This window comes from Phyllobates terribilis, unplaced genomic scaffold, assembly GCF_046119375.1.
Source record: "Phyllobates terribilis strain yellow unplaced genomic scaffold, ASM4611937v1 Scaffold_4__5_contigs__length_816908805, whole genome shotgun sequence".
Taxonomy (NCBI): Eukaryota; Metazoa; Chordata; class Amphibia; order Anura; family Dendrobatidae; genus Phyllobates; species Phyllobates terribilis.
Genome location: NW_027362764.1, coordinates 224519877 through 224545802, shown reverse-complemented (window position 1 = coordinate 224545802; position 25926 = coordinate 224519877). Strand labels below are relative to the sequence as shown.

Below are 25926 nucleotides of genomic sequence, written 5' to 3'. Positions count from 1 at the left end.
TGGTGAAATTTGCACCCCGGCTCCTTTTGGGGGCCCAGCACTGCTCTGTTCCAGGCCGCAGTACATTTAGTGCTGTGCTCGGTGTCCGGGAGGCAGTGGAGCAGAGCAGGGCAGGTCACTGGAAGGGGTACTTGCTGTCCTTAGACCAGGCAAAAGCCTTTGACCGGGTTAACCATGAGTACCTCTGGTCCGTCCTTCTGAGGTACGGTCTGCCCGGGAGGTTTGTTGATTGGTTGAGAGTGTTATACAATGGGGCAGAGACTTTTCCGCTCGTGAACGGTTGGGTCGGACACCCTTTTGAGGTGAATTCTGGTGTCTGCCAGGGCTGTCCTCTGAGCCCCCTGTTATACGTGTTCACGATCGACCCCCTTCTAAGGAGGGTGGAGCGTGGACCGTTGGTGGGAGTCGGGAAGGACCAGGCGGAGCAAGAGGCCACCTTGAGGGTAGTGGCGTACGCCGACGATGTTTCCCTTTTTGTATCCTCGAGAGGGGAGGCAGATTGGGTCATGTCTGAGGTTGAGCGCTACTCGGTGGCATCCGGGTCCATGATCAACCGGGATAAGTGTGAGAGTCTCTGGCTGGGAGGGGGAGATCTTAGTTTTGATCTCCCGGACACCCTTCCAGGGCCTCAGGCCACAGCAAAAAATTTAGGCATCAGTTTCGGCCCGGGGGACTATCCCCAGCAAAATTGGGAGGGCAGACTTAAGATCGCCGCCCAGAAGGTGGATCAGTGGAAGGGTTGGTCCTTGACCCTGAGAGAAAGGGTTAGCCTGGCCAAAGGGTTTTTGCTCCCTTTATTAATATACCTGGGCAGCGTCTGCATCTTGCCAGAGCCTCTTTGGACAAGGGTCTACAGCCTGTTCTTCCAACTATTATGGGGGAATAGGCTGAACCTAATCAAGAGGGCGTTCACGTACCGCACGAGGAGACTAGGAGGGTTGGGTATGGTCAACCCAGTGGTGTTCCTTGTAAACACCTTTATTAAGGCAAACATTAGCAACCTCTGGTTAGAGAGGGCTCCTCCGTGGGTATTCTCCTGTAGGGGGTGGTTTCAGCCTTTCTTCCAGAAATGGGAGACAGTAGGGCAGGTGAAGGACCTTCGAACGCCTCATGGGCATCTTCTGGCTTATGCTACCCCGGTTCTGAAGGTGATCCGCCGGTGGGGTCTGGGAGTGTGGGAGATCAGGACCTTGTCAAGGAGGTTACTTGACAATAGGGTCCTGTTGACCCACTTTCAGAAGCCCCTGGCTCTCAAGGATTGCCCAAGCCGGGATCTGGAGGTAGGGCTTGGGTTATTGAACTCTAAGCGGATCCCCTTGAAGTTTTGGGACTTGGCTTGGCGCTGCTTCCATGGGAGACTGTATGTGAGGGACAACCTGAAGTACAGGAACTCTGATGACCGGGATTGTCCCCGTGAGGAGTGTGGCGGCATGCTTGAAAGCCTGGAACACTTCCTGCTTCGTTGTCCCTTTAATACAGAGGTCTACAGTAGGGTGGGTGCTTCCATTGGCTGGCCCAGGCTGGCAGGCCTTTCCTATGCGGAGTGGGTCTATGGGGCATTCAGGTCCCTTGGTGGCCGAGATCGGGGCACTGTTTTCTTAGTTAGCTTAGTGACTAGGTTCTACACGTGGAATGCATGGTGTTTAGTGTCCACCCAGCAGAAAGCCCTCCCCCGGGAAGAGGTGATTAGGAACATCCTGGCTGACCTGGCAAAAGTGCGCTCGCTGGAGTATGAGAGGCTGGGTGCAGGGAGGGCTTCCCTTCTATGGAGGGGGTTCTCATTTACTGTGCCCTAGGGAGAGTTAGGTTACGTGTGTCTGTGATAGGGTGAGTTAGTCTCTTTCTATATTTTATATTTATTTGTAGGGTCAGATAGGTGTGTAGGGTCAGGGAGGGACAGGCAGTGACAGTCTTCAGGGATAGGTAGTTAGTATTAGGTTGTTAGTGAGGGTCAGTGAGGGACAGGTAAGGACAGGTAGGGAAAGATTGGTAGGGCGGTAGGGACAGATTTTTTTTTTTTTTCCTTTAATAGGGAGTGACAGGGTGTTGTGTGTTAGATTAGGGTGATAGCCTCTGTAGTCTCCAGTTTCCTGGTGGCGGGTTGCTCCCCTCACATTGTAGAGTTTTGTTTTACGGTATTGGAAACCTGAATATAGGGCTTGAAAGCACTGAACTTGGGTCTGATTTTGGTTCATGGTTGGGAAAAATTTAAATATATGGTTAGTAGTTATATTGTTATGTGGTGTATATTATTATAGTTATGTTGTGTATTGTGTATATATATATATGTATAGTAATGTGTCTTGTATGTATATGTATGTATATGTATGTGTATTTTGCACGTGGGGGGGTTTAGTGTAGGTTGGGTGGGGGGTTTCGGGGGGGAGGGGGGAGGGGTTTTTGAGAATATGGACGTCCTACGGGATGCGGGAAAAAGAACCCTTTGTGTGTGGAAAAAGGCCACAAACTTTCGTGGGACCTTGTAAAGCGTGTTGAGGCCACAGACTATCGTGGGACCTTGGGTGTTCAAAAAATGGTGGTGGGGGGAAATAAAAAAAAAAATAAAAAAAATCTAATAAAAAAAAATAAATAAATAAAAAATAAAAAAATAAAAATTTTGTGTGCATAGTAATATAAATATTAAGTTTTTGGCCAGGTGGCCTATCTTTATTTGTTTGGGCGATGGGCCAGTCTTTTGGTTTTCTTAGGGGGTCAGGTGTGAATGTGCAGGTATGAATGTGGCGAATGGTAGGGGTTGTTGTATAGAGAGGCAGGTTAAGGTCTTCCCTAGCTGGGGGGTCTCCTGGAGAGTGAGAGACTTTTCCATGTTATATGGTATATGTTATTTTAACTGGACTCTGGGATTTAGGATTTGGGCTATGTCTTGTTGGGGTTTTTTGTTTTTCTGTATGATGCTTGTATCGGTGGGTATATTTGTGTTTTGTATGTGTTTTCTATTTTTCTAAATAAAAAAAAGAGTTCCAGCTCCAGTAGCATCCACTAAAGCTGCTGCAGTTAAAAAGCTATTATAAGGATCGAGCTTAGCGGTCCACCGCAAGGCATCCTACCGCCTGTCCCAGCCCCTGTGCCTTGGGGTGCCTCCCCGATGCTCTTCACTGAGTGTCCGGGGGGCCCGAACCATTTCCTTTGAAAAAATTAAGTGTCCAAACTACAGGTGGTGTAGCTAGCTTAACAGCTGGGATAATCCGCTGACTAGCAGACACTGCTACTAGGCACAAAGTATTTCCTGGGCTAGATGCAGTTAAAAATTTGTAATTAGATACTCTTGTTGGATGCTGAGAAATCATTCCATAGAGTCTCCTGGCACGCCATATATTATTCTCTTAAAAAGCTTGGGGTAGGGGTCTAGGGGACCCTTTTATACTCAAAATCACGGCCCTGTATCGCAATACGTCACCTAGGCTGAAGATAAATGGAACATTTTCATCACCTTTCATAATCACCAATGGAACAAGGCAGGGATGTCCTCTGTCCCCTCTCTTATACATCCTAGTGACGGAGCACCTGCTCTCATCAATTCGCCATAACCCCAATATTAGGTGGATTGAGGTGGGAGGCACCGAGTACAAGTGCTCTGCATTTGCTGATGATGTCCTAGTATATATCACTCAATCACATATATCCATCCCTGCTGTTATGGCTGAAATAGATCACTTTGTTACATGGTCAAATTTTAAAATCAATGCAGTGAAGTCTGAGGCCCTCGATGTCTCCCTCCCCAAATCCATATAGGATTCCATCCAGTCCAACTTTCCCTTTCACTGGCCCTCACAGGGTATCAAATACTTAGGAATTCGTATTCATAGAGACCTCTCCCATCTATGTTATCTTAATTTTGGGCCCTTTATTGAACAACTCCATACAGACCACGGTTGGCAAGTTAGAACTGTAAAATTCACTTCGTGAACCTCTGGTGTTTTGTGGAAGAGCACATGTACACTGTGTTCCAAATTGTTATGCAAAAAGTGTTTAGGAGTGATAAGGTAAGAATTTTTTTGTTTGTAAGTTAAACTCATTGATGGTGATGTGTGTCAGGGCTCTTTATATCACTGTAAGCAATTGCAGACACCTGTGCTAATTAGTTTGGCAGGTGTGTCCAATGAAAGGCAAGACTACTTTAGAAGGCTGTCCCACATTATTAAGCAGCCTACATTTTCTGCCAAAATGGGAAAGAAAAAGGATGTGTCGGCTGCTGAGAAGCAACAAATTGTGGAGTGTTTAGGTCAAGGCATGACTACAACCAACATTGCCAAGACACTTCATCCTGATCATCGCACAATCAAGAAGTATGTAGCTGATTCACAGTACACACGTGTGCGTGCTGATAAGGTAAAATTGAGGACTCTTTCCTACAGTCAATTACGTCAGGTTAAAAGAGCAGTGGCAAAAAAGCGTTGTCATAGCAGCAGACAAGTTTTTGAAGCTGCTGGTGCCTCCAACGTCCCCCAAAGAACAAGATGCAGGGTCCTTCAGAGGTTTGCAGCTGTGCGTAAGCCATCCTGTCGACCTCCTCTATCCACTGTACACAAGCAGAAACGGCTCCAGTGGGCCAAACAATACATGAAGACTGACTTCAAAACTGTTTTGTTCACCGATGAGTGCCGTGCAACGCTCGATGGTCCAGATGGATGGAGTGGAGGATGGCTGGTTGATGGACACCCCATGCAAACACGGCTACGGCGCCAACAAGGAGGAGGTGGAGTAATGTTTTGGGCTGGAATCATGGGGAGAGAGATTGTCGGCCCCTTTAGGATCCCTAAAGGTGTAAAGATGAACTCCATAATGTATGTGGAGTTTCTCAAACAGCACTTCTTGCCATGGTTCAAGAAGAAGAACCGTGTATTCCGCAGCAAGATCATTTTCATGCATGATAATGCACCGTCTCATGCTGCACATAACTCATCTGCATCTCTGGCTGATATGGGCATAAAAGGGGACAAACTTATGGTGTGACCCCCATGCTCCCCTGACCTCAACCCCATTGAGAACCTCTGGAGCATCATCAAAAGGAGTGTCTATGATGGCGGGAGGCTGTTCACATCTAAGCAACAGCTCTAGGAGGGTATTCTGTCCTCATGCAAAACAATTGAAGCAAAAACCATGAAAAACCTGACAAGTTCAATGGACAAGAGAGTTCAGAAACTCCTTTCGAACAAGGTGTCCTATGTGCAAATGTAACATCACCTAGAATAAAGTTTTGAGTTGAAAACTGATTGATTTCAGTTTCTAATAACCTGCTAATGCTTATAATTTCAAAAATGACCATTTTTTTGTTCTTTATTAAAATGAAAAGGTTGATCGAAGAGTGTGGGGGATCTTAGAGTGTGGCAACCTAGTAGTCAGGATTATTTCGAATTCTGATAATCTGAGGGTCATGTTGCAGGTAGTGCAGCAAGAAGGCACTCATGTGTCTTGCGCATCTAGGAGCCCCAAAATTATTTTCCGGGCTTGATGCAGCTAAAAATTAATATTAATTTGAAAGCTGGTGGAGCTTAGTGTAGATGGCCTAATAGAATCCGTACTGCAAACTGCTACAAGGCCCAAATTATTTTCCAGCCAAGATACAGATAAACATGATTAGTAATTTTAAATCTGGTGGAGTTTAGTATAGATGGCCTAATAGAAACAGTACTGCAAACTGCTACAAGGCCCAAATTATTTTCCAGCCGAGATACAGATAAACATGATTAGTAATTTGAAAGCTTAAAATTGTTGGTGAGGTGATTTTAACAAATCATCAAGTTTTTACTCTCCCCAGGATGACACAGGGATAGAAAAGTCCTTTCGGATCCATGATTTGTTCATCTTTATGAACGTGAGCCTGTCTACATTATCAGTGGAGAGACGCGTGCGCTTATCTGTCAGCACACCACCAGCAGCGCTGAAAACACGTTCAGACAGAACGATGGCTGCGGGGCATGACAAGATCTCAAAGGCATAAGTGGCGAGCTCCGGCCATTTATCCAGATTGGAAGCCCAAAAAGAGCAAGGGTCCAGTGACACAGTCATGGCTTCAATGTTTACTTGGAGATACTCCTGTACCATCGTCTCTAGGCGTTGACTATGTGTCAGACTTCTTGTTTCCTGTGGCCTTGAAAAGGATGGGCTAAAAAAGTGGTGAAATGATTCCGCAAAATTGATGTTACCAGCAGATACTGTGTTTCTGTAACGGTTTGAGTGCTGAACACTCGACGGTCCCACGGATGGCAAGTTGGAACTGTGAGATTCACTACGTGCACCACTGGTGTTTTGTGGAAAAGCACATGTAAGATTCTGCAACAGTCTCTGCTGATACTCCTGCATTCGTGCATCCCTTTCTATGGCAGGAATAATTTCTGCAAATTTACTTTTGTACCGGGGATCTAACAGTGTGGCAACCCAGTAGTCAGGATTACTTCTAATTCTCACAATTCGAGGGTCATGTTGCAGGTAGTGCAGCAAGAAGGCGTTCATGTGTGTTGCGCATCCAGGAGCACCAAGTCCCTGTTGTGTTGGTGGCAAGGTAACAATCATGCTTCCTTCCAATGCCCTCTCCCCCCAACCTCGCACAACAGAAATGTGATCAAGGTCTCCCTCATCTGATGAGTCTTCCATCAGTTCGTCCTCCACTTCTTCCTGGGCTCCTGCACCTTCCTGACTAGTTTGGCTGCTACCATGCGCCCTGGTAAAACCATCTCCCCCACCCTCACATGCCTGCCACCTTGGTGCTGCCGACCGTCTGGACCTTGCAGATGTTAGCCCTTCCGCATACAACTCCTCCTCCTCTACTTCCTCCACCTCCTCTTGTGCCACCACCTGACTCCGAATTCTGTTTAACATGTGCTCCAGCATGTAAATCACCGGAATAGTCATGCTGATAATGGCATCGTCAGCACTAAACGTCTTCGACGCCTTTTCAAAACTGTGCAGAAGGGTGCATAGGTCCCTGATCTGAGACCACTCCTCCAGCGTTATTTGCCCCACCTCTGGATCTCGTTGGCCCAGGCTATACGTCAGAACATATTGCACCAGGGCTTGTTGGTGCTGCCACAGTCACTGCAACATGTGCAGAGTTGAATTCCACCGGGTAGGCACATAGCATTTTAGCCGGTGAAGTGGCAGGCCCTGCGACTTCTGTAGAGATGTAAGTCGCTGAGCTGCGGGATGCGAACGGAGGAAGTGAGCACACAGCGACCGTGCCCTCTGCAGAAGGCCATCTAGTCCGGTATAGTGGGTTAAAAATTGCTGGTCAACCAGGTTCAACACCTGAGCCATACAAGGCACGTGTGTGACATTGCCCCGGCGAAGGACCGCACCCAGGTTTGCAGCATTGTCGCACACGGCCTTCCCTGGTTTTAGGTCCAGTGGAGACAACCATTCATGAAACTGGTTCTCCAGAGCTGACCACAACTCCTCAGCTGTGTGACTCACATTTCAAAGTAAAAACCGCCGGAAGACATTGAGCCCTGCTGCCAGCATAGTAAGGAGGTGTGCAGGATCCCCTCTGCGCAGTTATAAAGCTTGTGGCATGACCAGACAGGCTTTGGGTGCAGGTGGAGGACCGAGAGGAGGTTGAGGAGGCAGAAGCAGTGGAGGAACTTCGAGATAAAGAGGATTGACGCACAACTCGTGGGGATGGCAAGACTTGGACAGCAGCCCCTTGTTCTGCTGCCACCATAGTTACCCAGTGCCCAGTCAGCGATATGTAACGCCCCTGTCCATGCCTACTCGTCCAAGTGTCTGTGGTGAAATGCATCCTGTCACACACAGAGTTTCTCAAAGAAGCGGTGATGTTGTGTGCGACATGCTGGTGGAGCACAGGCACACCTTTCTTTGAGAAGTAGTGCCGACTGGGCATCTGGTACTGGGGCACTGCGACGGACATAAGGTCTCGAAAATCCTCTGCGTCCACCAGGCGGAAAGGCAGCATTTCAGTAGCCTAGAGCTTGCAGATGGTGAAATTCAACCTCTTAGCTTTCTCATGGCTAGGAGGAAATGATCTTTTACTTGGCCACATCTGAGGGACCGAGGGCTGGCTGTTGTGCTTAGACGGGGTTGAGAAGGGTGTCCACGGAAAACTGCCGGTCTGTGAGGAAGATGCAGGCGGACATGTTAGGTTGCCTTGATCCAAATGTGGTGCTATCGATGTCGGACAGCGCTGAACACCAGCTGGTGTTTCCACCTCCAAAGAAAATGATGACCTGCCAATCACGCTGGCTGTTGCGGGTAAAGAGGTGGCAGGTCTGCGTCCCAAAACAGGTGTGACTGCTGTCCCCCCAGTCACAGAGGATGAAGAGGCCGTGGATGCACAAGATGTGGCAGACGGTGGTTGGCCCGGCCGGCTAGGCCGCATTGTAGCACAGTGAGCTTCCCACTGCAACTTATGCTTCATATCCATGTGCCGGTTCATGCATGAAGTACTCAAACTATGTATTTTTTGGCCTCTACTTAGCTTTTCTTGACAAATGTTACAGATAACACGAGTTGGGTCATCCGTATCGATCTGGAAAAATGCCCAGGCTATGCAAGGCTTAGCACCCATGCGACCTGAAGAGCCACCACGACTTGTGGTCAGAGGCAGAGTTGTGTTTGAGTATGCAGTTGTTGACGTGCTTCCAGTACTATGTCTCTGTCCAGGAAGGCGCAACCTGACCTCGTCGTCACTAGCATCCTCCTCCACCTCCTCTGCTGACCTCATCGACTGGCTGACTGTGGGTTGACAGTAAGTGGGATCTCTAACTTCGCCATCATCACACGGTGTGTTATCACAACCGTCGTCCTCAGAGCCAACCTCTTCCTGCCCTGACAAAAAATCGTCATCATCGTCTTCCTCATTGTCTCCACCAACAGGAGTTACAGTTTGGGAACGAGGGTCTACATTATGGTCAGAACTTTCAGCGTCTGGTCCTGGATCCGACTCATAAAGATTCTGGGCATCAGTGCAGATCATTTCCTCGTCTGGATTCACAGAAACCCTGGAGCCGACATCTGATTCCCAGGCTATAGTATGAGTAAACAGCTCTGCAGACTCAACCATCTGTTCTACCCCATACTCAGACAGGAAGCTGGAGACTTGGGAGCTGTGAAGAAGCACGTGCGATTGGGTTGACACCTCTGAGGACTGGAGTATTTGTGATGTTGAAGTTGATGTGGAGGAGAGCCCACTTAAAGGAGCACTTGATATCCGTTGAAGCACCTGCTGTTTTTGTGCCTCATCTGGAATTTGTAGCGATTGGCGTGGCCGTAAGAAAGGGATCTTATCACATTGTCCACTAAAAGAAGTAGACATCTTAGTTTGGCTGGAAGATGGTCTTTCTTCTGCAGATGTTACTGTTGCTTTAACCCCTACCCCACAGACACAACCTTTTTTTTCCCTTCCCAACACGCCTATTCCCCTTTCCACCAGCAGCAGGCCTTTTTCCACTCATTTTGGTAGTTAACTAATTGACAACTCTGGAGTTGTTTGCACAAAAAACAATGGATGGGAACCGAGCAGAGCTGAGTGGCCAAACTGTGGTATTAGCCCAAAAGTATTGGCTGGGTTAGATGCAGTAAAACAATTTTATTACATACACAGGTGGTGGAGGTTAGTATAGATGGACTAATAGAGCAAGTCCCACACACTGCTACAAGCCCAAATATTTTTTCAGAGCTAGATGCAGATAAAAATTATTTTGAATTTTAAACCTGGTGGAGGATAGTATAGATGGACTAATAGAACATGTCCCACACACTGCTACAAGCCCAAATATTTTTTCAGAGCTAGATGCAGATAAAAATTATTTTCAATTTGCAACCTGGTGGAGGTAAGTATAGATGGACTAATAGAACAAGTCCCACACACTGCTACAAGCTTAAATATTTTTTCAGAGCTAGAAGCAGATAAAAATTATTTTGAATTTGCAACCTGGTGGAGGTTAGTATAGATGGACTAATAGAACAAGTCCCACACACTGCTACAAGCCCAAATATTTTTTCAGAGCTAGATGCAGATAAAAATTATTTTGAATTTGCAACCTGGTGGAGGTTAGTATAGATGGACTAATAGAACAAGTCCCACACACTGCTACAAGCCCAAATATTTTTTCAGAGCTAGATGCAGATAAAAATTATTTTGAATTTGAAACCTGGTGGAGGTTAGTATAGATGGACTAATAGAGTGATGCTATGCCCAAAAGGTTTTACTTGGCTAGGTGCAGTAAAAAAAATTGTATTCTATACACAGGTGGTATAGCTTGCAACACATATAGGCTACTCCACTGACTAACACACACTGCAAGAGACCAAAAAGGATTTGCTTAGCTAGATTTAGCCAAATGCTGTGAAAAAAACTTGCACAGCACTGGCACAGACCTGCCTGGCAAGCAGTGATAGGAACTGATGTAACCTAGCCCTCAAAAGGACTGCAATTACAATTAGTCTTTACTCCCAACCTATCTATTTAAGAGCACAGACCTGCCTGATAAAAGTCGGAGGAAATGATGTAACCTAGTCCTCAAAAGGACTGCAATCACAACTATTCCCTACTCCCAAGCTACTGTAGATTTGTGCGAAAATTGGCTTGAAATTAACACTGAAAGGATAGCGCACACAGCAACAGCGGTGCCGTCTAACACGCAGCTGCAGCAGTGAGAAAATGGTGGCTACGTGGAAAATGGCTGGGTCTTATAGGGCAAGGACATGTGACATACACTGCCAATGACACATGCCCTTGCTTGTGTGAAAAAAAGCAGTTCACTCCGTGTGTGCGCTGCTGATAGGCTGACAGATTGCACCTCCCCACTGTAAATGTGGGAAAGAGAAAAAAAAATGGAGATCTTCATTATTTCTGCAGAGATCGATCCCCTGCCCCTCCCCCCACCCCGCTGTACCCTCAAACTGCGTATTAACATTAATTTTCAGCATTACTGAGAAAAAATCCAGTTATGATTTTGGTGCACGAACAGTTATCGAACATAACCTCGAACAGCCGAATTTTTTTCAAATTGTTCGTGTTCGCCAAACGGCTCGAACACCGCCCAAAACAGCTCGAATTTGAGAACAGTTCGAGTCGAACATCACTCATCTCTAATATATATATATATATATATATATATATATATATATATACACAAGTAAGCACTAAACTATTATGCTGTCTGGAATTGTAATTCAAATGCAGCAGTACAAATGCCGGCTACACGATAGCACTGATCAATAACAATGAGTCTGTCGCTCTTGCTGTTAGCACCTCTCCTATCTCTCCTTATTTTAATTGTATATCTGTATTTTTCCCAGACTACTACTCCCATCTTCTACAGAGATGCAGCTATACAAAACATTACTGTCTGGAGTATTTGTCCAATGTTTTGGGGCTTTCTCTTCCCACCTCTATTTAGCTGTGAGCTCTGACATCCTCACTATCTTAAATCATCTTAAAATGGCTGCTGTGTTCCCTGCCTAGGTTATTATGTTATTATACAGGCTATGATAGTCCTGCCTGATTCATGTGATGTGATGTGAGAGCTGAATTTTTGGGAAGCCCACGCAGACGTAATTGAGGTCATGTCAACCTTTTGAGACTGATGCAGTCTTATGCAATGGGTAAAAAGGCAGCAATTATTTCTGTGCTGAATCCCCACACAATGAATTGCAAATTGTTCAAATTTGTCGTGACTTGCGAATTTCATTCAAATTTGATTTGCATTGAGTTGATTCCATCATCTCTACCAGGTAAGCAATGTCTTACTCGTAATCTGTACACTATCTCTGCTGCACATGAGCCGCTCTCCATGACAGACTATTATGGTGCAGTGTGGAAAGTGGCTATGTTACCATCCAAATATCTATATGTGTAAAATGTATACATCGGGTCATACTTGGTGCAGGGCTTGACAGGGCATAGCTCAAGGATTGTCTCTTTAATTTCTGCAATTCTGAGCATTTTTGCCTGAATTTTTCTTTTAAAGGCAACCTGTCACCAGAAATAACGCTATTAACCTGCAGATATGCGGTTAATCTGCAGGTTAACAGCATTATTATGCTGCCCGGTGCTGGCACACAGCCAAATTCAGTGGGGAGGAAATTAACTTTATTCTCCCCGCCAGAATTCGGTTTCAGTCATGGAGGCGGGGGCACCATTGGTTCAGTCATCACTCTGAGCATACAAAGCGGTGGCTGTAACCATGCCCCTGACTGACACTTCCTCTGCATTGCGGCCGGCTGTCAGTCAGGACCGGGGGTGTGGTTACAGCGGCCGCTCAATATTTTCAGAGTGGTGACTGAACCAGCAGCGCCCCCGCCCCCATGACTGAAATTAAATGGTGGGAGAATAAAGTTAATTTTCTCCCCGCTGCATTAGCCTGCATGCAGGCGCCGGGCAGCATAATAAGGCTGTGAACCTGCATACTAACCGCATATCTGCAGGTTAATAGCATTATTTCTGATGACAGGTTCCCTTTAATTACTTATAATGATATTATATATGTTTGTGTAGCACCCTGAGGATTCGGCTGCTACAGGGGTATTGCACCTCAACCCAGAGGTGTGATATTCCACTCCCGGGTAAGGAAGGAGTGTGGAACTGAGCTCGGTAGGCTGCATGCACTACATACATCCCATTTCCGAGGAACAGGCCGACGGTACTCCCACTTAGAAATGTGCAGGTACGACCGAGTCTGTTCCTGGCTGGAGTGGGAGGGGGGTGGTACATCCCATGTAGTGTAGGGGCAGATAGGGGGAGCAGTCTGGGTAGTGATAGGAGCTCATTGGGTGCTGGACACCTGAGCTCACACATAGAGGGATATATAAGGTGGGCACCAACTAGAATCAGGGTCAGTTGTAGAGAACAAGTCAGTTGGAGAGGAGCCTGTCTGATGCAGAGAACAAATCAGCAGAGAGAAGGAAACAGCAGCCCTGGAGAGAGAGAGAGTGGAGCAGAGAAAGACCCAGAGGGGGAAGACTGAAGGGACCCAAGAACCCAAATTAGAGCACCGGGTGAGGAGTCAGCAAAAGGGTACCGGAACCCAAACTGGTGGGGGTAAAAACAATCCCCAGCCAGAGACCGGAGGCCGTGGGCAGCATCTGCCACGGCCACCCACCACATTCACCCCGAAGGCACACCACATGAAGGGTCAGGGAACCCAAGGCCAAGGGTGTCCCAACAGCAGGCCCGAGGGAGCTGGACCTAGGTGGATCACTGGTGGGGACGGCTGAAGAAAGGACAGAGGGAGAGCTCAGGGCCACGCTCCGGACTTGTTTGGGGGTTGGCTGGATCCAGGACCTGGTGGACGCAGCACGGCTCGGGTGGTCACTAGCAGCTGGAGTGACCAGTACAACATCTGCAGTAAGTAAACACCCTTAACTGCACAACCCGACTCTGTCTTCACTGCCGTCTGCACTACACCACCACAACCCCCATCCTCTGCGCCTGTCCCCTCTGAGGCTATACCCCTCCCGTTGGGGGTTATCCCACCAAGCTGCGCACTCACCATCAGCCTCAGCGGACCCTGCTGCAGTGGCGGCCACAGTGACCGCATCACAACGGGTGGCGTAGTCGACACAAAAGAACTTTAGTAACATCTGTAGAACTGCCACATCACACTGAGCTTGACGCCCTGGGCACGGGACCGGGTCACAGCCGCTCGGAGACTACAACCCCCCCCATCTGATCCGGTGCCGGGTATTCCCCTCAAAAAGGAATATGTCCCAGGGGGCGCGTCAACTTTGGCGTAGTCGGCAGGATTACGTGCCCGCAACACCCGGGTACTGCGTGCCTGAAGAAAAGTGCAAGTTTACCTCAGAAAGAAGTCTCCTGCCGGTTCCGGAGGGTCCCCGCCATCGGACTCCATCACCAGTCGTTTCCCGCCGATTGTCCGCCATTTCCAACTTGTTCCCGCCATCTGCAGAGTTTCCCGCCACTGGGCGACGCTTCCCGCCAAAACCGCAGATTTCCCGCCTTGGAAGAGCAGCGGACGCCATTATGGGCGTGCCAAAGGAGGGCAAGAGGCCACCTCCCATCGTGGGCCAGGACAGAAAATGGCGCCAAAAGTGGAAACCGCCCCCACCAACAGAGACTGTGATGCTAGAGGTGTCTGTCAGCGTGAAAGAACTACCCCTGGAGCTGACAGTCACCGAGTTGCCCCGGGACCGCCCTCGAGGTGGGAGGAGACGAAAGAGAAGAGAAAAGATGGGTGCCGCTTGGAGCAGTCTGGAGCGAGCGGACCCGGAGGCAAGAGGTCTAACGAGGAGTAGCGGAGGAGCTCACCCGGAGATGGAGAGAAAGCAGAACAGCACCGGCCCGCTGGCCAGGAGTCTGCTAGAGACCGAGGAAGGAGGGCAGAGCAGCACCGGCCCGCTGGCCAGGAGCCTGCCGGAAGAAGAGCAGAGCAGCACCGACCCGATGGTCAGGAGCCTGCTAGAGTCCACAACCCCACTAGGTCTAGCGGAGATCTTAGCGCAGCTCCCCCGAGACCGGGAGTGTGCACAAACTGCCCTGGAGGGCCTCGCACGGAGGATGGCCCGGGTACAGCGCGAGATATTGGCGGAGTGGAGCCGGGAGATGACCCAGCAAGCTGAGACCAGTCAACGGAGCACGCTACCCTGGAAGAGGAAGCAGACCGCCTCTGAGGATGGCGCGGGAGGACCAAAGGCCGGAGACGGCGCCGAGAAGGGAGCCGAACGAATGGAGGCAGGTAAAGGGGACGCCTATACCCCAAGCCGAGAAACCGCCCACCTGCCCCAGCTCCCCGTCGCAGAGCCCGAAAGTCCCCCTGCTGTGCCCGTAGCCACCATGTCACCGCTATGGACTAGGCCCCGACCGGAAGCCGCCGCAGCGACCCCTGTGACGTCACGCGCCTCGACCCGGAGCGTGACAAAGCAGGAAATACCACCAGCCTGGTCGCAAGGCCTAGTACCCCCGGGCGCCGCATCACCAACAGCGCCCCCTACCTCCGCGGAGCCTCCGGCCTGGCCGCAGGGCCAGGTAGCCCAGGGTGCCGCCGTCCTAACGGTGCCCTTCACCTTCCAGGTGCCCCAGGCCTGGCCGCAAGGCCTGGGCAACCCGGGCGCCACCACCACCGCGCCCGCACCCGCAAAACCAAGGGTGCCGAGTTTGGGAAAGGACCTCTTCAGCCAGCTCACATGGCCGGACGGGCGGCCCTTTATCTGGCCCGAGGAGTTTTGTGAGCTGGAGCGGCAACAAAGACTAGGGCCCTTGTGTGAGCCCCTGATCCCGGCTCCGAAGCCCGTGACTCGGGTCTCGCCTCCTTTAGAAGAAGCCCAATTCGTGTGGGACCCCACGGGAGAAGATTTGATGGGGTTCACCGGAGAAACTCGGGCATGCGCCGCTGAGCGTACTGAGTGTTGTCGTCAGCAGCTAGCAGAGTTTGCGAGAGAACGGGAGGAGAGGCGGGTCAGAGAACAACAGGCCCAAATCCGGAGCGCGGAGCAGAAGAGCCGGACTAGGAGGAACCCCCGTGCAGCGCACTGTCCCCGCACCATCGGGACGGTGATAAAGTTCAACCCGCAGCATGGGTGGGGCTTTATTCGGGACCGTAACAACCGCGGTGACGTTTTTGTGACCTGCAGAGACGTCGAGTCCCACCTGCCGGAAGGTCACAAAGGCCGTGACCTCTACGTCGGAGACGAGGTCACTTTCACCCGGCACAAGTGTGCCAAAGGACCTTACGCCCTCCACGTACACCGCTTGACGGAGGAGGAGTTGCGGTACGGGGAGGAGGAGCCAGAGGACCAGGACGGGTCTGAAGCAACACCATATCACCAAGAAAAAGCAGGAGGGAGCCATCGTTGAGGACGGGAATAGAGACTGTATATAGTTGCCCGTCGGGGCACAGTGAACCGTTGCTGCTAAAATAGTCCCCGTTGGGACCAGTGAACTGTTTACCCGTTAACCCCTTAATCCCACAGGCTGAGGACTGTGAGCAGCCATTCCCTTCCCTCTACCTGGCCGAGGACTGAGAGCGGCCACTATCCCCTGTATATAGTTGCGCTTCCTAAAGCGCCCCCTACCGGTTTTATAGAAAACCAGTTTTTCTAAGAGACTGTCGTACTTTTCCCGGACACACGTTGCACAGTGTCCGGAGGAGGAACCTGAAACAAGAGACGACGAGAATGTTTATATGAAAAGTTTTATATATATAATGTTGTTTTATATGTTTTATGTTGTTTATGAAAAAAAATTTTGTATGTTTTGGTGTTTTTGTCTTACAGCCCGAGGACGTGCTGTGGTTTACCAGGGGGGAATGTAGCACCCTGAGGATTCGGCTGCTACAGGGGTATTGCACCTCAACCCAGAGGTGTGATATTCCACTCCCGGGTAAGGAAGGAGTGTGGAACTGAGCTCGGTAGGCTGCATGCACTACATACATCCCATTTCCGAGGAACAGGCCGACGGTACTCCCACTTAGAAATGTGCAGGTACGACCGAGTCTGTTCCTGGCTGGAGTGGGAGGGGGGTGGTACATCCCATGTAGTGTAGGGGCAGATAGGGGGAGCAGTCTGGGTAGTGATAGGAGCTCATTGGGTGCTGGACACCTGAGCTCACACATAGAGGGATATATAAGGTGGGCACCAACTAGAATCAGGGTCAGTTGTAGAGAACAAGTCAGTTGGAGAGGAGCCTGTCTGATGCAGAGAACAAATCAGCAGAGAGAAGGAAACAGCAGCCCTGGAGAGAGAGAGAGTGGAGCAGAGAAAGACCCAGAGGGGGAAGACTGAAGGGACCCAAGAACCCAAATTAGAGCACCGGGTGAGGAGTCAGCAAAAGGGTACCGGAACCCAAACTGGTGGGGGTAAAAACAATCCCCAGCCAGAGACCGGAGGCCGTGGGCAGCATCTGCCACGGCCACCCACCACATTCACCCCGAAGGCACACCACATGAAGGGTCAGGGAACCCAAGGCCAAGGGTGTCCCAACAGCAGGCCCGAGGGAGCTGGACCTAGGTGGATCACTGGTGGGGACGGCTGAAGAAAGGACAGAGGGAGAGCTCAGGGCCACGCTCCGGACTTGTTTGGGGGTTGGCTGGATCCAGGACCTGGTGGACGCAGCACGGCTCGGGTGGTCACTAGCAGCTGGAGTGACCAGTACAACATCTGCAGTAAGTAAACACCCTTAACTGCACAACCCGACTCTGTCTTCACTGCCGTCTGCACTACACCACCACAACCCCCATCCTCTGCGCCTGTCCCCTCTGAGGCTATACCCCTCCCGTTGGGGGTTATCCCACCAAGCTGCGCACTCACCATCAGCCTCAGCGGACCCTGCTGCAGTGGCGGCCACAGTGACCGCATCACAACGGGTGGCGTAGTCGACACAAAAGAACTTTAGTAACATCTGTAGAACTGCCACATCACACTGAGCTTGACGCCCTGGGCACGGGACCGGGTCACAGCCGCTCGGAGACTACAACCCCCCCCATCTGATCCGGTGCCGGGTATTCCCCTCAAAAAGGAATATGTCCCAGGGGGCGCGTCATTTGCATTGTACAACCTTTACTGGAAAACTAAGGACCCGATTCACCAATTATCATTTTGTACACCAGTCTTTCTCTTGATGGATAGGACAATAGAGTAGAATGCATCAAATTTATTAAGAGGCTTTGCAATTTTACAACATTTAAAGCATTTGTATGTCAGAAAACTGTGGAACTGCTTGATGAATCAGGTCTGAAGTTTCTTTTATAAGTTAATTACTTATAAGTCTCCTTTGAAATTTTGTATTTTGATTTTTTAATGTAGTTCTGTCATATGATAATTTTGCAGGTCGAGATAGTGATGTCATTACTTGGAATGTTTTGTCCCCCACTTTTCGAAACAATTGCAAACCTAGAAGATTACCATCCTCGAGTGGCATTAAAGTGGCAACTGGGAAGAATCTTTGCTTTATTCCTTGGCAATCTTTACACCTTCTTACTGGCTTTGATGGATGATGTTAATGAGAAAGTAAGTAAATCACAGTAAAAAAAAAAAAACATACTTACTGATACAATGGCAGACTAAAATGCCTCTGGGCAGCATGCAGAGAAGCCACAAGTTATACGGGGGATATTGCAGAGATGCAAATTACCAATGAACAAGCACTCACACACTTGTCATCCATAAAGGGGTGGCTGTTTACTAAGGTCAACACTAGAGATGAACGAATTTTCAAACGGAATTGAATTCTACTTGAATGTTACAAAAATACGCATTTGTCAAAATACAGATTTTTAAATTCACTTCCATGAAGAATCAGCAAAACGGTGGCCGATGGCTACTATTTTGCTTATTCATAAAGAGTCATCAAAAGGTTAAAAGATATAAAAAATACGTATACTCACCTTTCCACTCACCTCTCTGGCCCATCTCATTCTCACTGTCACCCATTCAGTCTTCATTGCACCTTCTTTTCACCGGTGCAAGCCCTAAATCTCCAGGCCTCTTCATGTTAAGCTGGGACTTACAGCTCTGATGAGGCCCGGAACAGTTATGCGCATGCGTGTGCAAGGTCACGGCACACTTTGTCAGAATATCACAACATCGTTAGGTTATGCAGAAACGTGACTCATCAGAGCCAGAACACCTTGCCCACTGTGAAGCATCGGGGCCAGAGAGGTGAGCGGTAAAATGAGTGTAAGTATTTTTGTTTATTTTCACATATTACATTTTTTATGCTCTGGGGTCTAGAGAGACCCCAGAGCATAATAAGGAGCATTCATTTCAAGGAGAGTAACTTCTCTGCAAATCAAATTTATTGGAAAAATCAGCATGAGCAGACGAATTTGAATTTTGCCTGATCCGCTCATCTCTAGTCAACACTTATTATATTAAAACATTTTTAGGGTAAGATTCTGAATATGAGGTCTGGCTTGCAAGGAAGCTCTACCTTTGAGTTAATGGAATCCTTAATTGGAAAACATTTATGATACAAAAGGAACATTTTTGGTCAGGTCTTGTTTACTCACAAAATATTTGGAAATTGCATGAAATCATAAAAAGGAAAACAAGTGCTGTACCTAATCTCTCTGTATTCGGAACAAACGCAAAACAACAGTGTAATCTGTTTCAGTTAATTTCAATCAATACATAAAAAATATTGTATGATTTTTTTTTATGCGAGTTATCAATACAGGTCTGACATTGGAGGTGATGGCAGTTTGTCATCGTGTGTGTTCCTTTTACCTTAATATTTCCTTCATCCCCTTGATATGGTGAAGAAGTTCAGGAATGTAGTGTATAAGTATTACATCCTGGCTGAAGTATGGAATGAAGCTGTCTGATAAGCAGCTCGCGCTCTCCTATCATTGGGAGGACTGCTCAGGTGTGAGATTAGATGAAATTAGATTATGATGTAGATTAAGTAAAAATAATCTTAGAGTATAAATATGGACCAAAGCCTGCTTCATATGTCATCTCAAGAACTACAGCTTATTTTGCAAAACTGATGTAATTTTTGTCCATATATTAGAGGAAAGGTTGACACTATCCCCAAAAGCAGAATAAACACATTGGGCATTATTCACATATGTGGTGCACAATATTTCAGAGAGTTCAAATATAACATGTCAAAAACCAGATTGGCATTCACCATGTAGGATGGCTACTGACCTGCTGTTTATTTTCTTTGCATGGTTGAGAGATATACAAATGCCTATAATAACAATAATTACATAAATAATAACAATAGTTTTATCATACTCTGTGGTGAATGCCAATCTACTATTTGATATGTTAATGTGATTTTTAGATTGATAATCCTTAAAATACCCTATAATCATTCAAACATCACTGGCCATTTTGAAAAAAAAAATTCTTAGCCTATGTTATGCTGTTTTTCACACACAAAACGCTTTAAGCTATGCCAGTCAGTCACAAAGTCACTTATGCTCATACTATTATATCATGTAAATACAACACAAAGTACTGACAACCCTTTTCCCCCAGCCTCACACCACCAAACTGCATGTCACGGGTATACCCCGACAGAGAGGGGCCAGAAGATCATGGCGTTTGGTTACACAAACTTCTACACTGATTAGAACTGCTTCACCATCCTATTAAACGCTGCCGGTTTTCCTTTCTCTGTCATTGTGACTCGCCCCCTGGGCCTAGTGTGGACATGTGTGGGATACCCGGAGCCGGGTCTCTGGGGGTTGTAGAATCCGTGGCGGTGACCCGGTCCCGTGGCTCAGGGTGGTCAGGCCGATGGCGGTATTTTGTGGGGGTTTTAGGTTAATTGTCTGACTACGCCACCCGTGGATTGCGGTCAGCGCGGACCGCCGCTGCAAGGCAGACCGCTGGGGCTGATGGTGTGTGCAGCTGAGGTAGTGTGACTCCCCACGGGAAGAGTGGAGCCCCAGGGCATTGTAGTTGATGGTGAGGGTGGTAGTGCACGGCAGTCCCAGCACTAGTAGTGCTGGTGCGGCGATGAAGCAGGAACGACTCAGAGTCTTTGCAGTGCAGTTCAGGGTCTTTACTGGTGATATTAAGGCAGACCCTCCCGGGAGTACTGGCTAGCATAAGGGGCCTGGTCAGTCTGCGAGCAAACAGGAGCTCCCCTGGCCAGGTGGAGTTGTAGGCCTCCCCGTCTATCTGCACTCTTTCTGGCTACCTTGCTGTAAGTGGGTAGAAGTAGCCCACATCCCTGAGTATACCGTGTGGTGCTCACCCGTATGGCTGGTGACTTGGGGCCTTCTGTTAGCCTCCGCTCCTGGATGGCGGTGCTGGTCCCTTCCTTGTGACTGAGCCTCCGGGCTTCTATGGCCAGAGGACCTGGAGTCCCCTGCCGGCTGGTTTCTGCTGCTCGGTGAATATCAGTCCCCACAGCCTCGGACTCCCGTGTCCGGTTATCAGATTCTTCTGCCAGGACGAGCTATATCTCTGCTTAGCTTCCAGCCCCTGGTCTTCTGCTCCTAGCTCCTACAGAGCTCCTGCTGTAACTCTCCCTGTGTCTGGAACTGTTTCCAGGCTCTGACTGAACTCCCTAATCCCGCCCCAGACCCAGTTTATAAGGGCAGATTCCTCCCCTCCCAGGTCTGGGCAGGAAGTGTTGTATGCTTAAGTCTCCTGACCAGAGAAACCTCCCACTTGCTCTCAGATGTAATATTTCTATTACTGTGGCAACCAGACCCCTGGGGTGCCACATTCCCCCCTAGTGAATTTTAGTAATCCGGGACTAAACACATTTCAAAGAAAACACAAATACAGGGTATAAACAATAATACAACAACATATATACAAGAAGCTTTAGTCTTTAGAGGTCACGACGTGTCCGTAACCGGGTGTCCATATACCCAACAAGGTGAAGTCTTGGCACAGAGTAGGGGACCTGTCCAAAGCAAACCCCAAGCGTTGGCCCTGGGCATAGCTGCAAGGCTGAGGCTAGATACTTTGGGCCACAAGGAGGCCACGCCAGACAGGTTTTCTCTTCCGCGGCCATCTTCGCAAGAGGCACCAAGGTGCAACTATCTACATGTAGTTCCGGTTATTCAGCGTCCATAACCTGTCAGTCCAAATAAACCTGAAGGGTAACTAGAGAAACATAATTAATGAACAGGCAACAAAAACATAAACCATTTTCAACATTTGCAATTTACAGATAATACAGTTTAGATTTTCCAGCGAGCGGGCATCTGTCCTCTAGTGCTCCTGGTGGACCTACTTAACCCACTATCTGGTTCTGCACTACCGGGTGTAGGAGGTGTTACGGGCAGGTCTGGCAGCTTTCTGCATACTCTTTGGCTTACTAGGGGCACGGCAGGCTCACTACTAGCAGAGGGTTGATTCTCTTGGGCTGCTGGTATGGATTCTTCTGCCTCCTGGGCCGGCTGCTCTTCTGACACTACCTGTTCTTCTGTAGGTCCTTGAGGGGCTGGCTGGAGAAAGGTGAGGACGGGTACCATGACTGCATTGTTGATCTGAGTCCAGGACCGGGGAAAGTCTCCGAGTACGGTACTGATCATTTCTTCCCTTTCCTCTGCGGGTTGAGGGTTTTCTTGATCTTCTTCGGGGCTTTGCAGCTGCTCGGGACACTTCTTCAGGTGGTCTCTGGAGACAATGGCTGTGGTCTCTCCTCCATCCTTACTGATGATACATACTTTTGGGTTCTCATGACTTGAGGGCAGTACGGTGTACGGGTCCTTCGCCCACTGGTCGTCCAACTTGTGGAGCCGCCTTTTTCTCTTCAAGACCTGCTCTCCAGGTACCAGGGGAACAGCGGGAGCATACTGGTTATAAGCCTTCTCTTGCCTTTCTCTTGCTTGAGACAGACTTCGCTCGACGCTCTACTGTACTTTCCGATACTGCTGCTGCCATTCTGTATCCCAGTCTGCCTCTGGCGAGGTGTCTTCAGGTGTCAGGACTCCCATATCCAGGTCAATAGGCAGCTTACCAGGTCTTGCTCTCATTAGGTAAGCCGGGGTACAGTTGGTGGAGCCTACGGGGATGTGATTGTACAAGTGCACCAAATCAGGCAGTTTTTTCAGGCCACAGACTGCATTCTTCCAGAGGCAAGGTTTTTAGCAAGTCTATCACCACCTGGTTCATTTTCTCACATAGTCCGTTGGTCTGAGGGTGATAGGGCATTGTTCTTATCTTCCTGCAGCCATACAGATTGAAGAACTCCTGGAAGACCTCCGCTTCGAAGGCTGGTCCTTGGTCCGTCAGCACTTGCTCCGGGTACCCATGTGGACGGCAGAAGTGCAGCTGGATGGCCCTGGCTGCTGTTTGGGCCATTAAGTCTTTGACAGGGACCACCACTAGGAACCGCGAGTAGTGGTCTACGATGGTGAGGGCGTAGACATACCAAGATTTGCTTGGAGCCAGTTTCATATGGTCCAGGGCTACCAGTTCCAGTGGCTGCCTGGTGATGATGGGCTGCAGGGGACTCTTCTGGCTGGCACGGTCCTTTCTTCTTAGGTTGCGCGGGCCACAGTCTCTGTGCCACCTCTCGATGGCTCCTCTCATGCCTACCCAGTAGAACCGTTCATGCAACAAGAACTCCAGCTTTTTCCATCCAAAGTGTCCTGCTCCGTCGTGGTACTCCTCCAGAACCATAGCCGCGTCTCGTCTTGGGACCACTACCTGCCTGGTCAGTAGAGATGAGCGTTGTTCTACTCGAACTGTTCGCCAATCTCAAATTCGAGCTGTTTTGGGCGGTGTTCGAGCCGGTCGGCGAACACGAACAATTTGAGAAAAATTCGGCTGTTCGAGGTTATGTTCGATAACTGTTCGTGCACCAAAATCATAACTGGATTTTTTCTCAGTAATGATGAAAATTAATGTTAATACGCAGTTTGAGTGTACAGCGGGGCGGGGGGAGGGGCAGGGGATGGATCTCTGCAGGAACAATGAAGATCTCCATTTTTTTTTCTCTTTCCCGCATTTGCAGTGGGGAGGTGCAATCTGTCAGCCTATCAGCAGCGCACACACGGAGCGAAGTGCTTTTTTTCACACAAGCAAGGGCATGTGTGATTGGCAGTGTATGTCACATGTCCTTGCCCTATAAGACCAAGCCATTTTCCCCGTCGCCACCATTTTCTCACTGCTGCAGCTGCGTGTTAGACGGCACTGCTGTTGCTGTGTGCGCTATACCTTGTTAATTTCAAGCCAATTTTCGCACAAATATACAGATAGCTTGGGAGTAGGGAATAGTTGTGATTGCAGTCCTTTTAAGGACTAGGTTACAGCATTTCCTACGACTTTTATCAGGCAGGTCTGTGCTCTTAAATAGATAGATTGTGGGAGTAAAGACTAATTGTAATTGGAGTCCTTTTCAGGACTAGGTTACATCAGTTCCTATCAGTTTTTGCCAGGCAGGTCTGTGCCAGTGCTGTGCAAGTTTTTTTCACAGCATTTGGCTGAATCTAGCAAAGCTAATCCTTTTTGGCCTATTGCAGAGTGTGTTAGTCAGTGGAGTAGCCTATCTGTGTTGCAAGATATACCACCTGTGTATAGAATACCAATTTTTTTACTGCACCTAGTGAAGTAAAATCTTTTCGGCATAGCATCATTCTATTAGTCCATCTATACTGACCTCCATCAGGTTGCAAACTGAATATAATTTTTTTCTTCATTTAGCTCTGAAAAAATATTTGGGCTTCTAGCAGTGTGTGGGACTTGTTCTATTAGTCCTTCTATACTGACCTCCAGCAGGTTGCAAATTGAATAAAATTTTTTTCTGCATCTAGCTCTGAAAAAATATTTGGGCTTCTAGCGGTGTGTGGGACTTGGTCTATTAGTCCATCTATACTGACCTCCATCAGGTTGCAAATTAAAAATAATTTTTTTCTGCATCTAGCTCTGAAAAAATATTTGGGCTTCTAGCAGTGTGTGGGACTTGGTCTATTAGTCCATCTATACTGACCTCCATCAGGTTGCAAATTGAATAAAAAAAATTTCTGCATCTAGCTCTGAAAAAATATTTGGGCTTCTAGCGGTGTGTGGGACTTGGTCTATTAGTCCATCTATACTGACCTCCATCAGGTTGCAAATTAAAAATAATTTTTTTCTGCATCTAGCTCTGAAAAAATATTTGGGCTTCTAACAGTGTGTGGGACTTGGTCTATTAGTCCATCTATACTGACCTCCATCAGGTTGCAAATTAAAAATAATTTTTTTCTTCATTTAGCTCTGAAAAAATATTTGGGCTTCTAGCAGTGTGTGGGACTTGTTCTATTAGTCCTTCTATACTGACGTCCAGCAGGTTGCAAATTGAATATAATTTTTTTCTGCATCTAGCTCTGAAAAAATATTTGGGCTTCTAGCGGTGTGTGGGACTTGGTCTATTAGTCCATCTATACTGACCTCCATCAGGTTGCAAATTAAAAATAATTTTTTTCTGCATCTAGCTCTGAAAAAATATTTGGGCTTCTAGCAGTGTGTGGGACTTGGTCTATTAGTCCATCTATACTGACCTCCATCAGGTTGCAAATTAAAAATAATTTTTTTCTTCATTTAGCTCTGAAAAAATATTTGGGCTTCTAGCAGTGTGTGGGACTTGTTCTATTAGTCCTTCTATACTGACCTCCAGCAGGTTGCAAATTGAATATAATTTTTTTCTGCATCTAGCTCTGAAAAAATATTTGGGCTTCTAGCGGTGTGTGGGACTTGGTCTATTAGTCCATCTATACTGACCTCCATCAGGTTGCAAATTAAAAATAATTTTTTTCTGCATCTAGCTCTGAAAAAATATTTGGGCTTCTAGCGGTGTGTGGGACTTGGTCTATTAGTCCATCTATACTGACCTCCATCAGGTTGCAAATTAAAAATAATTTTTTTCTGCATCTAGCTCTGAAAAAATATTTGGGCTTCTAGCAGTGTGTGGGACTTGGTCTATTAGTCCATCTATACTGACCTCCATCAGGTTGCAAATTGAATAAAAAAATTTTCTGCATCTAGCTCTGAAAAAATATTTGGGCTTCTAGCGGTGTGTGGGACTTGGTCTATTAGTCCATCTATACTGACCTCCATCAGGTTGCAAATTAAAAATAATTTTTTTCTGCATCTAACCCAGCCAATAGTTTTGGCCTAATACCACAGTTTGGCCACTCAGCTCTGCTCGGTTACCATCCATTGTTTTTTTGTGCAAACAACTCCAGAGTTGTGAATTAGTTAACCACCAAAATGAGTGGAAAAAGGCCTGCTGCTGGTGGAAAGGGGAATAGGCGTGTTGGGAAGGGGAAAAAAGGTTGTGTCCGTGGGGTAGGTGCAGAAGAAAGACCATCTTCCAGCCAAACTAAAATGTCTACTTCTTTTAGCGGACAATGTGATAAGATCCCTTTCTTACGGCCACGCCAATCGCTACAAATTCCAGATGAGGCACAAAAACAGCAGGTGCTTCAACGGATATCAAGTGCTCCTTTAAGTGGGCTCTCCTCCACATCAACTTCAACATCACAAATACTCCAGTCCTCAAAGGTGTCACCCAAATCACACTTGCTTCCTCACAGC

At 48.0% G+C, this 25926-nt stretch overlaps 1 protein-coding gene across 1 annotated transcript in view; it reads left to right on the top strand.

Moving 5' to 3' along the window:
- The window catches only part of LOC141264640 (transmembrane channel-like protein 2), a gene marked incomplete at its 5' end in the record, with an annotated part of 316798 nt that overhangs the window by 232344 nt on the left and 58528 nt on the right, over positions 1 to 25926 (top strand). Inside the window, one exon of the mRNA XM_073676913.1 lies at positions 17761 to 17940. Within this exon, the coding sequence (XP_073533014.1) occupies positions 17761 to 17940 (180 nt within the window). The remainder of the gene's footprint in view (positions 1 to 17760; positions 17941 to 25926) is intronic.